This window comes from Anomalospiza imberbis, chromosome 16 (assembly GCF_031753505.1).
Source record: "Anomalospiza imberbis isolate Cuckoo-Finch-1a 21T00152 chromosome 16, ASM3175350v1, whole genome shotgun sequence".
NCBI classification, from domain to species: Eukaryota; Metazoa; Chordata; class Aves; order Passeriformes; family Viduidae; genus Anomalospiza; species Anomalospiza imberbis.
Window position 1 is genome coordinate 8926195 of NC_089696.1, and position 13551 is coordinate 8939745.

The 13551-nt window shown below is 37.5% G+C and overlaps 1 protein-coding gene across 4 annotated transcripts in view; it reads left to right on the forward strand.

Annotated features, from left to right (window-relative positions):
* VPS35L (VPS35 endosomal protein sorting factor like) overlaps positions 1–13551 on the forward strand; it is a 53449-nt gene that overhangs the window by 29714 nt on the left and 10184 nt on the right. For all 4 annotated transcript variants that reach the window (XM_068206870.1, XM_068206871.1, XM_068206869.1 and 1 more), the window contains 4 exons: positions 2049–2112; positions 4099–4197; positions 4989–5066; positions 6197–6311. In XM_068206870.1, coding sequence (XP_068062971.1) covers positions 2049–2112; positions 4099–4197; positions 4989–5066; positions 6197–6311 — 356 coding nt within the window. The remainder of the gene's footprint in view (positions 1–2048; positions 2113–4098; positions 4198–4988; positions 5067–6196; positions 6312–13551) is intronic.

Sequence of the window (13551 nt, forward strand, 5' to 3'; positions counted from 1 at the left end):
AATACTTGGAGAGTGAAACCAATATAATCTTTGAGTTATAGTGAATAATAAGCTTTTTCTGAGATTCAAGTGAATGTGTAGCTACTAAAGCACAGATTGCCTTGTTCAGTTATACCTTTTTGTGGATCAGTGTTTTCAGCCATTACAAAGGGTGTGAAATCTTTAAAAAGATACCTGGAAAATCTCTAGGAACTTCAGTAGGAGAAGCTAGAACTGAGAAGCTGTTGAACCATCTATATCTTTCTCCTAATTCCTCCTCTTCTATTTTGCCCTTGACTTTGAGAGCTGGGGTTGTTTGGGCTCCCCTGTGCCCTGTTGCACCTTCACTGTTGTGCAGTGTGGAAAGCAGTGTGCAGTGTGGTTTATAGGTAATTTGCAAAAATCACACTGAAATCTGTGTCTGATTGAAAACAGAGCCAGGATCACAGTGCTGCAAATTCTAGCTCTCAAGAGGATAAACCCTTCTTTCCTTCTGGTTTGGGTTGAAATGTAAGGGCACAGTCTCTTTTGCCACTCTGAGCCCAGAGCCTCTTAGTGTGGCAGATGCTGCAAAGGAACTTAAAACTTTCTCATCCTTGATAGGCCATGAATGCAAGATTTATTGTCAATAAAGGGGTCAGATTTAGCATGTAATTCAAACTTAGACCAGCTAGAGTGCTTTATTTTGTGTTAGAGTACCTTATTTGGCTGTATATTGCACTAAAAGCCACTTCAGCCTTTAAATAGAACAATATATTGTACCTAAACCAGCTTATTAAAATAAGCAAAGCAGTTTATAGCAATCCATATTGTCCTTCCTCTGACACTTTGCCAAAACAATTTCATCATTTACTGGGACATTTAAAATCCCTTAAACCAGCAGTTCCTTGAGCTAAGATGGTTGTACATCTCTCGGTAAATCATCCTAAATTCCAGATATGTTTAAGTAACTCCTGCATCTGTTTTTGCATCCTGGTTCAGGAAACTCCCAGCCCATTGTGTGGGGCTCGCTGACCCCTTAACAGCTGTTGGAGGATAACAGCCTTTAGAGTGGTGGGGGTCTGATTCACAATTGAACTGGAAACCTATTACTGACCTGGAGATCTCATTACAAACCTTCTGAGCCTTTCAGAGCCCATCACTTGACTCTTTTGATTGGCAATGCACTAATGAGCTAATCATGCTGAGCTTTTCTTTCCTCCCTTACTGAATTTGTATAGTAAAACTATTGTTCTCTTCCCATCTGGTGTCTGAGTTGGAAATTGGTAACTGATACACTAAAGGTCAAAGCTGGAGCCAGGCATGTAATACTAAAGGGATTAAATTGTATTAGTTAATTGTAATTTAACTTTTTGTTCATCCATTTTCAGTGAAACAGGTTTGACTGACTGGATTTTTGTGTGATGTAAATTTGTTTCAAATCACATTTTGGACTCTTGATGTAGAATAGGTATCTGTGATAGTTTTGAAAAGAAACTCCTTTTTTACATAGCAGTTTAGTACAGTCCTTACTAAAACATAAAGAAAACCAGCACTGTAGCAAGGTGAAGTTAATTATTTCTTAAATTCTGAGGCAAAAAGTTAAAACAAAAAACCCAAAACAAAAACCAAAAAACCTTAAGCAAAACAAACCCCAAACTAAACAATAAACTAATGTTATACAGTGCATAATATTTAAAGGGTATTTCAGAAGTTTTATTCCTTAAATAGGATAACTTTCTTCTAAGAATAGACTTAATAATTTCTTTAGGTTTTTAGACTTAATTCTTCCTCAAGTTCTCATGTTGCAGCACACAACTGAAGCCATTTGTTTGCTAAAATAAAAAACTTTTGTGTAGCTTCCTTCTCCTCGTGCCAATGTCTGAATTTTTTAGAGAATCTAAAGACACTCAGCAATTTTTACTTTTTAAAAAATCTGTAATTTAGTTTGGTTCATGGCTGACATGGTGATATTCATATAAAAATTAGTTTTGTACAGAAAAATTTATAAAATATTATGTATAATTTGAACCTATATAGATAAATCAGATTGAAAATATTCTAAAATTTACCAAATAATTTTTTTCTAGTGCACTAACACTTGAGGATGAGAAAAGAATGTTAGCAGCTCTGATAAATGGATTCATAAAAATGGTGAGTGACAATCGTGTGCAAGTGTTGGGTGCACTTTAGAGCTCAGATTTTTGTGAGATGCTTGTGAGGAACAGGTGCCTGTGGCTGAATCAGAGCCCAGCCTCTGACTTGCTTGAGTCAGAGACTTAAAAACCACTGAAAACCACAGGCAGTGCATTTCAGTGAAATAAGTGTGTCTGTGTTCAAGGAAATGTCACACAGCGCTGGAGCTGATTCCGTGCAAGATGTAAATTTTAAGTACACATGTTGTTTATTTAATCATATTTTCTGCTAGTTTTGTAAATCTCCTGTAAAACAGAGCACGTATTTAAAAGTTAAACAGCAGCTGAAAGATCAGAGAGGTCACTGGTTTACTGCTTAGCTCCAAATGGAACCAATACCAGCTTTCAAAAATACAAAATAAGTGTAGCTTTTTATTATTCGATCTGTGTTTGTCTTAATTTATAAATAAGATTATTTGTATTTTTAAATTAGTAGTCCCAGGAGAACCCCAGGTGTTTTGTCTTGAAATTAGTCTTTAAACCATCCCTCACTCTTATTCCAATAAATCTTTTGTTGGCTTTGAGATGTTAGGGTGTTTTAGGGAGACTTTCTCAAGTTTTTTGTATTCTCTAACCATGTACTCTCAATGCCTATTTTTCCTTTCACGTAGAGCTGACAGGCTCTGTGTCTACTTGTCCTCTTTGTTCTTTGTTGCAGTTCTATGGATTTACTCTAGATGGTTGCTTTTTTTCCAACTATAGTAATTTGCTAATTAATGTTATAATATAATCTTCCTTTATTAAGCTTTACATGCAGTATAATATAGTATAATTTCCTTTAGCAGGATTTCTTGCATTGAACAAAATTTGATGTGTCTTGATAGTCCTGGTTTGGGGGAAAAAATCCCATAGCAGCAGAATGACTATTTATGCATTTAAACCAGCACACATTAAGATGTGGAGGGAAAAGCAATTGTTTCAGTCATCCTTACAGTCATCCTTTTTGTGGAAAAAATTATCATTTTGGGTATGTTTTCTTGAGACTGGGGCTCAAGAATCAGCAGTTGTACAAATAGAGGAAAAGCAAAGACTGTAATGTGAGAAGCAATCCTTTGTTTTCTGGTGCAATTTCTTTGATCTTTCACTGTATGGATTAAATGTAAATTTTATTCTAATTTTGTAAAAAATTCTTTTGCGTGTGACTTGAGAAATGATAAATAATGCAACCTTTACTTCTGTTAGAAAAAAAAAATGCAATAGAATACATAAACTGCCTGGAGACTGTTCCTCATGCTCTGCTTTTAATTGACAGCTGAGACACTCCAGCTGACAGCACTGGGGTTTTTTTAAATCTGCAGGGTTGGAAGAGGGTTGTTCTCACACAAAGGTTGTTTTTTGCCTTCTTTCCTGCCAGAATGCAAGGTTACAGGCTTTTGCCATGCTATATAAGCATGTATTAATTAACTAAACTTGAGGAAAACCAGCTTTTCATATGGGTTTATCTAATTAGGAAAAATGCTATTTTCTGTTGCAGGCCCTTTATCAACTAGAAATTAGAGGAATCTGAATGCAGATTCATAGATCTATTTCTATTATTCTTGGTTTTTTTTGTCTTGCTTTCTAAGTATGATCAAAACCAAGCCTTTGTCTCTCCCATAAAGAATCAAGAGTTGTGCTAGTTTTGAAAACACTTCACAAACAGGATTTAAATTTTGTTTTCTTGAAAAATACTTGATCTGTAAAGTAGACCGTCATGTGGAGCATAGACAAAAAAAAACCCAAAATACCAAACCAGTAAAACTTTCATGTTTCCCTGAAGCTCAAGTATTGCAGACAGTTAAAAGAGCAGACATTATCTGACTGCTATTTGTTGTTACTGCTGGGTTTTCTCCTTGGCAATATATGGAGATTTTGACTTTTGAGTATCTGTGGTTTATCTGCATGCACTTTTACATATATTTAAGGCCTACAGTGGTAAAGTCTAGGGGCCTTTCTTCTCTTACAGGTTTCATTTGGCCGTGACTTTGAGCAACAGCTGAGTTTCTATGTTGAAGCCAGGTCAATGTTTTGCAATCTGGAACCTGTTCTAGTCCAGCTGATTCATGTAAGCCACAACTTGTCTACATTTCCTTAATAAATGGGGATATATTTGCATTTCTCCCATTCCCTGTTCAGATTACTGGTCTATTGCAAAATAAGTCTGAAGTATTTGAATCAGGTGTTTATAAAGTGAACTTTGTTCTCATCTCTGGTTTTATCCCCTGAAACACTCTGAAGCTCTTGCTTGACAGGCATGCATGGCATCATTGCAACAAAGAAAATGGGCTATCTTGCAAGAGATTTCATGTATAATAAAATAAATGGCACTTTTGTGCATTCAGAATTTGGGTTGCCTCTTCTGTAATCCTCCATCTAGGACAGATTAGACTGAGTCTGGCTGCAGATCCAGGCAGAGTCCTGCTGTGCTTGCGAAGGTTAATCGCGTCTCTGTATTGAGTCACAGGTGTGCATTAGCTGCATCTGATTCCTTTGCAACATTGTATCTTCCCTTAAATCCTTCTGTTATTTTGGTTTATGGTTCTTTAATCTGTGTTAGCTAGAAATTGTGGTGGTTATGCTAGCAAGGAGGTGACAGCACTATAGCTGGGAAGGAAATGATAAGCTAGAGCCTTGACTAAAACAAGTCTGCTTTCACAAATTGAGTCATATTTGCTTTAAGGAGCAGTCACTAAAATTCTCCCAGTAAAAGGTAACTAGTACAGTGGGGACACATTGTATCAGGGCTCCTTGGACACTGGCTATTCTCTAAATGCATGCAGTAAAACATGCAGGTTGTTATTTGCCACTGAGGCTGTGCATTTTTCTTAATGGTTTGCTTTTGTTTTGTGCGTGTAGTCTGTGAACCAACTAGCAATGGAAACCAGGAGGGTGATGAAAGGAAATCATTCCAGAAAGACTGCTGCATTTGTCAGGGTAGGTCTGGCTAATAAACTCTGAGCCTGCTTTCTTTGCAGATAATACTGCCTGCTGCCACCTAAGTTTATAATTTTTGCAAAACCAGTATGTTAGTATTTTTAACACTGTTTGTAGTCCCATTTTCTCTTGTTAAGAGCAGTCTTTCCTCTCTAAAGGTAAATCTTGCTGTTTAAGGAAAAAAAGACCCAAACCATCTAATAGCAGCTTTGTGTTGAAAAAGAGCAGCAAGATTGACTCCCTCTCCAAAGGAAGGTTCACCAGAGAGGTGTTTGTGTGAATTCTGGAAAGCTCAGCTTTCCAAATTATATTTGAAATAAAATACCAAATTTCTATGTAACTCGGTCACAGAGAGAATGGGAGATGGGGTATAAAATATATGCAAACTTCTGTCTCATAATATCAGTGCTGATATGCTGAAATCAGGATTTGAATTTCAAATAAGGTGCTCCTTTCAAGAGATGGTCAAATGTGCTTTAACTGTGCACAGGCCATCACAGGATATCCAGGTTGCTTGTGTTCCCTTCTTACCTGAACTGTGGCAACCAAGGTGTGTCCATCTGCATGTGGGAAGCTGTTTGTGTGTGCAGGGCACTCCAGTTCCTGGCACCTGTGTGCTGTCCTGGGCACTGGCTGGGCTGGCACTGGGCAGCTTCTCCCTGCCTGGGGCCTCCTTGCTGTGGCCAGGGCTTTGGGCTGTGCCCACAGGTCTGCAGCTGCAGCACCTGGGCTGCATCTGCTTCCTCCCTGTAACTCGGGGCACCTCCTCTGACCGCTCTGGCAGATGGCTTCCCCCTGAGGACACTAATCTCCTTTTCTAGTTAGCTTTTGGTCTTGAGCTGCAAGGTGATTATCTGAGGAGAGAGGAACATTTTGAGCTACAGTAATAGAGAGTCAGTTTTGACCTTATCTAGCCATAGTAACAATTTAAAAAAAAATATATAATTATTGAAATACTCATTAGAAATTTAAAATTGCTGATTTTGGACTTCACTTAATATTTGCTTTGTATTGAAAATCCATTCCAAAACTGATTTACAGATTTTGATTCCTAATTGTGTATTAAATCAGTAAAGATTGTTATAACTCTGAGATAGGGATTTAATTCAATTTTTTAAAATTTACTTTAGGCTTGTGTTGCCTTCTGCTTCATTACAATTCCATCTCTGAGCAGTGTCTTCACACGTCTCAATCTGTATCTACACTCTGGACAGGTTGCTCTGGCAAATCAGTGCCTTTCACAAGGTAAGGCATGAATTTGTCTACTTAAAGGTTCTCTTATTTCAGAAATAGTTCTGACTGAATAATAACTCGGTTGATATCCTAAGTCATATGTATATTCATGATGCAATTAAAATACAGCTCTGTTTCAAACACTGTTAAAGCAAAACCTTGTCATGTTGAAACAGCTCCTCAATGTGATCTCAACAGCCAGGAGAGCTGAATGTGGTTGACATAGTCCTGGCCATGAGGTAGGTTGTCCTAAATGCCTTAGGAATTATGGAAAGCATGGAAAGCTTTTCTCCTGCATAATTATGCAAGCACTCTAATCACAAATAATGTGCTTTATTATAACTGACAAAAAGAAATAAAACCATCTGTTTAGTAGTTCACAGCCTGACAAAATTCACCAATGAGCTGGAAAAGAATTCCAGATTAGGTCAGTGACAGCAGAAACTTGCTCTCAAAGCACCTGCATGATAAATGCTTAGCCAGGAAAATGTGTCACTATATCAGAGTGAAACAATGGTGTAATACCAGATCATATGAAGACTGAAAAATATATTTTCTTTTTTTGGATCTGAATTATTGATTGAAATGTGCCGGAGCACACTTTCAGCCATTCTGTTAGTGCAGTGTTAAGTAATAGTAGATTCTGACAAAAAGTGATTTGGGGAGAAAAATGGGAGCTATTCTGGCATCAGAATGAGCATTAAGTCTGTATCACCATTTAATATGATCTCATTCATGTTACAAATGGAAGTCAATTATCTATTCTAGGAGTCTTCATATACTTTTAACTACTTGCAGTATTTTTCTTTTCCTTTTTGAAGTGATGCCATTCTACTTTGTTTTGCAATTTTAATCCTGACTTTAAATGTCTGCTCTCCGATAGTAAATGCTTTTCCTTTACATGTTTCCAGTGGAGCTGTGAGAGTAGTAAATTGGATTACTTTGCAACATCTTTTGTTGTGGCTATTAATTCTTTGTGTTAGCTCTGTGCTTCTTCACGAGAGCTTGTTTTCCAAGCTCTGCATTTACCAGCAAGTTCCAGCTGCACAAACAAGCTGACTTAGGGTGCTGATTAAGACTTTTTAGTGCATGGTGACTATTGCATTTCTTTGTTTTGAATCTGATGTTGCCCATACAGCAAAGCAGAGGGATTTAGAGTAAAGCTGACTGTTGTGTCCAAGTTTGTTGTGCAAATAAAAGATCTGCAAAGTCTGTTGTTGTGCAAATAGCATTGTGCAGTTTCTTTCAGAGTTTACATAAAATGGGCTCACCTTTTCTCTTTATGGTGTTTTATTTAATTGACCAGCTTACCTTATCCTGTGTGTCAATTTTTGTTATTGTTGCTGTGTTGCAGATCTTCTTTTATTGGAAGCAAATCCAAAGCAGTTTTTCTGTAATATTTGGTCTTCGAGAATTATTCCCTGGCTATGTTGGGGCCCACTCTGTGATTTAATATCTTTCAACTTATAAACTGCTTTTCAGCTATTTTTGTGATCCAGTTCTTCTCTGGGTGAGACTCCTGGGCCCCAACAATTGCCCAGATTTTTTGGTATGGGGGTTTACAAATGTGCACAGCTGTTGTTCGACACATGAATACAGTGCACTCACAAAACAATTTACAGGATCCCCATCCTGAAGTCTTTTAAGGTAGCAGATACATACAAAGTATTATGAAGTCAATCTCTAAAATGCATGTTCATTAACCACACTCTGCTGAATTTTGGACCCACAAGCTAGAGGAGCATTTGGTTGATCTCTGCTTTTGTTAAAATGAAGCAAGAGAAAAACTGATGTTCAGTAACTCACTTCATTTACCAAGGTTTTATAGTTATTCACTTTTTTGTTCCCCTAGCAAAGCTATTTGGGTATAAGTTGTACTCAGAGACGTGTCACTTGCACGACTAATTTAGCATGTGTTAAACAGGCACTGTCTTGGGACATTTTTTGTGAACTGTCTTTCCATATGTTGATGCACTGTAGTCACATAATGTGTCCTTGAAAGTTACTTTTCACACAGTTTAATCTGTATCTCAACTGAATAAGTAAGAAGTACTGATTAATTCATAACAGCAAATTTCACTCCAGTCAGTTAACTGGTGCCAATTAGACACTGATCTGCTAAAACCAATGCAGCATGAAGTGAAGATTTAAGAGTGTGCCATTAATGACAGCATTAGGCCAGGAAGGGAAACTGTGCCTTGTCTGTAACCTTTATTTCATGCTGATTTGAATGAGCTTAATCGGTTTAAAATTGTGAAGAGAAATAAAGCTGAAAGGTAATGTACCTGATCTGATAGCTCAGTCAGCAGTGGTGCATGCATGAGTTTTGTGCATGCACTTCCTCCTTGAAGACTCCAGCTGGTGTTTGTAGCAAGGTAAAGTCTCGGATTTTTCTCAATTTTAAGTTTCTGTGGGAAGTCCAGCTGTTTCAGTGAGTTGACTTTTCACTTAAACACATAACAAAATTGAGTTTCACAACTTCTGTTGGCAATAGGAAGATTTCTAAAAATTGCCAATGTATCTGTCTTGAAAAAGAAGGATGTGCAGGTCGTAACATTAAATGGATTTATGAGTCTGAGGATTGCATTCTAAACTATCAGCAATTGGAGAGCCACAGCTAATCTGCTTATAGCTGGAAAAGTTTGGGTTTTGCCTCATTCCCAGTTTCAAGGGGCAGCAGTAGTAACCATCAGTCCTTGTGTCTCGCTGCTCCCATTTCCTCTGTCCCAGCCTTGCTTGCTTGGATTTGCCACACTGTTAAATCAAATCAAGTGTTTGATCTCATCCAAATACTTCAGTATTAGAAAATTGTATTTTTTCATGGAATAGATTTTCTTTAAGACAATGAAGTTGGTCAGAACTGTGAATTTATAGGCTCATGAAACTCCAGCATTAATACACTGTTGGATGTCTGACTGGGAATGTTCAGAATGTGTTAAAAATTACTTTTGTCTCTTTCATCTCCAGATCCCAAGACCTGCTTTAAATGAAATGAATCTGTAATTATGTTTAAAATGTTTTAGGTGAATTTGCCCTGGATGCATAGTTTGTACCTCTGGAGAGCCTATTAAGACCCCACCTTTGAAATGAAGATGCTAGATTTTACAGAGATGAGCTTTTCATTTTTCTTAACTGAGCCACTGAGCACTGCATGCTGCCAACAGAGAATAATAAATTCTCATTGGTCATGCTTTCTGTCACGGGGGTGCTTGGACTAAATTGAGATTAAATGCATGCTCCATTGTGTCATTCTTTTGGACTTCTGAGATATAGGTATGATTTTCATTGCACACATTTCCTCCCCGTGGAAATGCTACTTTTGTCTGTCAAAAAAAAAGAGACAGCATGAGTTTTTAATGTTTGGTCACAGCATTCAGCAGGTGGTGGAGATGACATAACTTGCTGGTAATGTGTGTTAAGCAGCATTTTTGTTTTAAAGGCTGTGAAATCTTTGCCTCACTTGAGAAATATCATGCTGAGTGAATAAGGTAATTCATCTGATTCTGTCTGACTGATTTCACTGGCATATTGTCAAACATTAAACTTCATAAAAATGGAGAGCCTCTCCTTCAGATCAACTGCTGCAGACCTTTTTCCTTAGAAAATGCAGATTTTAATTCTGAAGCATACAGTGCTTAATGCACTTCTAGGTATTTGTTTTGTTTTCCAGATGTGGCTAAAACACAGTTACACCTAGTAGATTGGAAAATAATTTCATTTCTACTGCAGAAAATGTTATTTTCCAGGAGTATTCTCTAAATGCTTCAGTCACACTCTGGAGAAAGTATGGTATGGAATATTTAATAAGTAATTTTAAATCATAGTCTAATCATGGTTTAGAGTATTTTCTAAGTACCATTAGATAACAGTTTTTAGTATTTCTGTTTAATCTCCTGAAATCTTTACAGATCTGAGGAATATAAATAGAGAGAATTTGAGATGATGAATTTAGAGAAATAGGAACGTGAAGAGATTTTCCTCATTACAGATACTAGGAGTTCTTGGCTCATATTTCTCTGGTGAGAATGGTGACTCTGTTATCTTTTTAAATACTGCTTTCCTTGAAGGCAGTAAAAGAGCTTTGGGAAAAGCATGATGCCATACTGTTTTCCTTACTAGCAATGCTAAGTGTTGCTTCATTTGGACAGAACTGTGACCTCTTCTGTTACCTGGGACTTCCACAGAGGGAGACTTCTCCCATTCCATGAGCTTTTTCTTGTTCCTCTCTTTATCCCAGCCAGTCACTTTTCTGTATGATGTGAGAGAGGTGACAGCTCTGTCTCTGTAAGCTTTTCAGACTAGTACTTTATAGCAGTTTGTCAGTTCTTCAAGTCTGTCTAGCCCATGACCTGTTTTTGAAAGTGTCTTGTAGCATCTACTAGGGAAACAATAATGTAGAATGATGCTTCTTGGCTTTCAGGTGCAGGTGATTTAATACATCCTTCAACAGAGCTTGTGTATGGACTAGACTGTGGTATTTAATAAAATAGATGGACCAGTCTTTGGGCATTTAATATTTTTAAAAAAATTTTACTTTTTGGTCTTTGTAATTTCATGTCATAGTGAGTTCCACAGTGACCTGCTGCTTGGAAGTAGAATCTTTAGGGATTCATTTATGTTAAATGTTAGGTGAGTGGCTCAGAGCATGCAGCTGATCTGCTGGAGCAGAATTCAGTCATTCCTGCTTCATTTTCTTCTTGCTATCTATGAGATAATGTAGTCTGTAAAGTTCCTGAAGAAGTTGTCAGTATTCCTTTTTCTAATAAGGAAACAGTTCCATGCCCTAGCACCTTTTTTATCTTTTTGTGCTTTTGGAAATGGGAAGGTTGGGACTAGATTTGATTATTCCAGGTATAAATGCCCAACAGCAATCTGAATGATACAATGGCACCTCAGTTTTCCTTTGCTCTCCTAGTGATTCTTATAATTGCCTTGCCTTTTCAACAGCTGTTTAGGATGTAGCTTTCAGGAAACCATCTATAATGACTCCAAAATCTTCCATGAGTGTAAATAGCCTTTCTAGAGCTTCTCTTTCTATACTTATAGCAAGGGCTGCTTCTTTCCCCACATGCCATACTAATATTAGAGTTCATCTGCTGTTTAATGCTCAGAATCATGAGATCCATCTGTGATGCTTTGCAGTCACGTTCCAGTCCAGTCTGCAAACATTGTCACCTCCCAGCTCATCCTCAGGACATGTCTCTGCAAAACCTTAAGGAATGCAGTAGTTATTTTGCTCCACTGTGAAAACTTTTTCTTCCCTCTCCTTCCTCCATCCACCCCATCTTTTCTTAAGTTATATACCCTCATGAGGACCTTTTTCCTTATCTTCTTTCAGCTTAGTTGTTTGAAGAGCCATTTCTATAAGGATAAATATTAAAAGTTTTTTAAAATCTAAGTGTTTATAAATGGAATTACTTTTAAACACAATCTCACTGATTCTTTTGAAGACTTGAGAAAGGAATGAATTGGAAGACTTCTGAGGAATGATGTCTCTCTGCAAAGATTTTCCAGCCTTGCATCATATTTTTTGTATGTCTGCTCATTTGATTTTTATTTTTTGCCTCATAATAACAGTAGAAACAATAGTATTTAACTGCACTACTTATTATTTCAAAATTTTCATTACTAGTGGAGCTTTCTTTAGAGACTGCTGCTGATGTGGTACCTCATAGTCTTTAGGGATTATGTAGAATTTAGAGGCAGGCTGTAATTTGTGGTTGGTTTTTTTCTGGGTGGGAGGGGAGCCAGTGGGGTGGGGTGTGTATTGCATTTACTGATTACACCTTAAGAATAAAATTTCTTGTGTCCACTGTCCTTGCTGATACTGTCTGATGGCCCTGTATGAATCTTTCACTTATGCCTCTGTAGGCCTTTGTCTCCAAGTACTAATGCCTTGTAACAATCTTTATCAAGCTATGCCTAAAGCTGGCTCTGCCGAGCTTCATCCACATAATTCCCTTTTTATCTGCAGCTAATTCATAGTATGAGTTAACACAGTACATTCCAGCTCACCAAGCAGCAGTGCATTCATTTTCCAATTCCAAGTTTTTTCCTTCAAAGAATTCTTGGTTGCTTCTGGATTGGAAGTGATGTGTAGAGATCTTTAAGAGGGAGAACAATTAGCAGTAGTTCAAGAGGAAACCACATTTTAACAATGTGGCAAAACTCTCACAGTGGCCTCACCAATATGAGAAAAAGATTCAAATGTTTACAGTGCTTGGTTGTCAAAACAGTAATGGATTAATTTATTTAACAGAAAAAAGAGAGTAACAAACCCCCCACGCTTGCTTCCCAATAATTTTTTGCACTGGAGTACAAGCTTCATTAAATTTCCAACATCTGTTGGATGTGGAAGCAAAATCTTCAGAGTATTAAATTAGGTTTGACAGTGTTGTAAGACGGGGAAGTGGTGTGGAATGCAAAAGATGTGCATGGTCCTTGGTTTTGTCCTTTGGGTGGACTTAGCCTGGTGTAATTGTAGCTGTGACTAAAAATACTTTGGGTAGGTATGTTAAACTCGCTCCCTTTTGCTCTTTGAAGGTGGCCTTAAGGAGTTTAATTGTTTTCCCATGTCACTTTGTTCCTCCTTATTTTTGCCTGCCTGAAGTCTTGAATTTGTACAGTTTAATCAGCTATCAGAGATACAGAAAATACAATGCAAGCTGAATTTTTATATCTGGAGAGATTGATATATAGAAATATATGGAGGTACATATAGTTGTGTGTAGGTATAATTAAATTTGTACATGTGTCACAGTGAATATTGCCAATAGCAGAACATTCAGCACCAATTTCACTTGTTTTTTCTTCTGTAGGAGGCTAATTCTGGAAGTGCTGACTTGGATATCCAAGACTGTTAGTTTTTGTAGCCTGAAGGTCAGCATGTATGCTTGGGGGAAAGATTTATAGGATTATGGTCAACCAGAATGAAGGAGCTGCTGTGAGAGGATGAATGTAGTGAAGCATGAAGTATGTTAGGTTCAGAGCACTGCACAAGATATTACCAGCAGGCAGGGAAGGCTCCATCATGGAGATTCGCTGTGATGCACAGCCTGCTCTCCCCTTACCCAGTTTAACAGTGCTTCACTGAAGAAGCAGTGTTGTACTTTAGGCAGATAAGAAAACAGCATCCTTCATCAGAAGAAGCCTTTTTTATCTTCTTTTTGTTTTTTTTAATCAAAAACATAAGATTGTTGTGGTTTTTAGTGCTTTCTAAGTAGTTCCTTATATCTTTTGGTAGCCAGGAAAA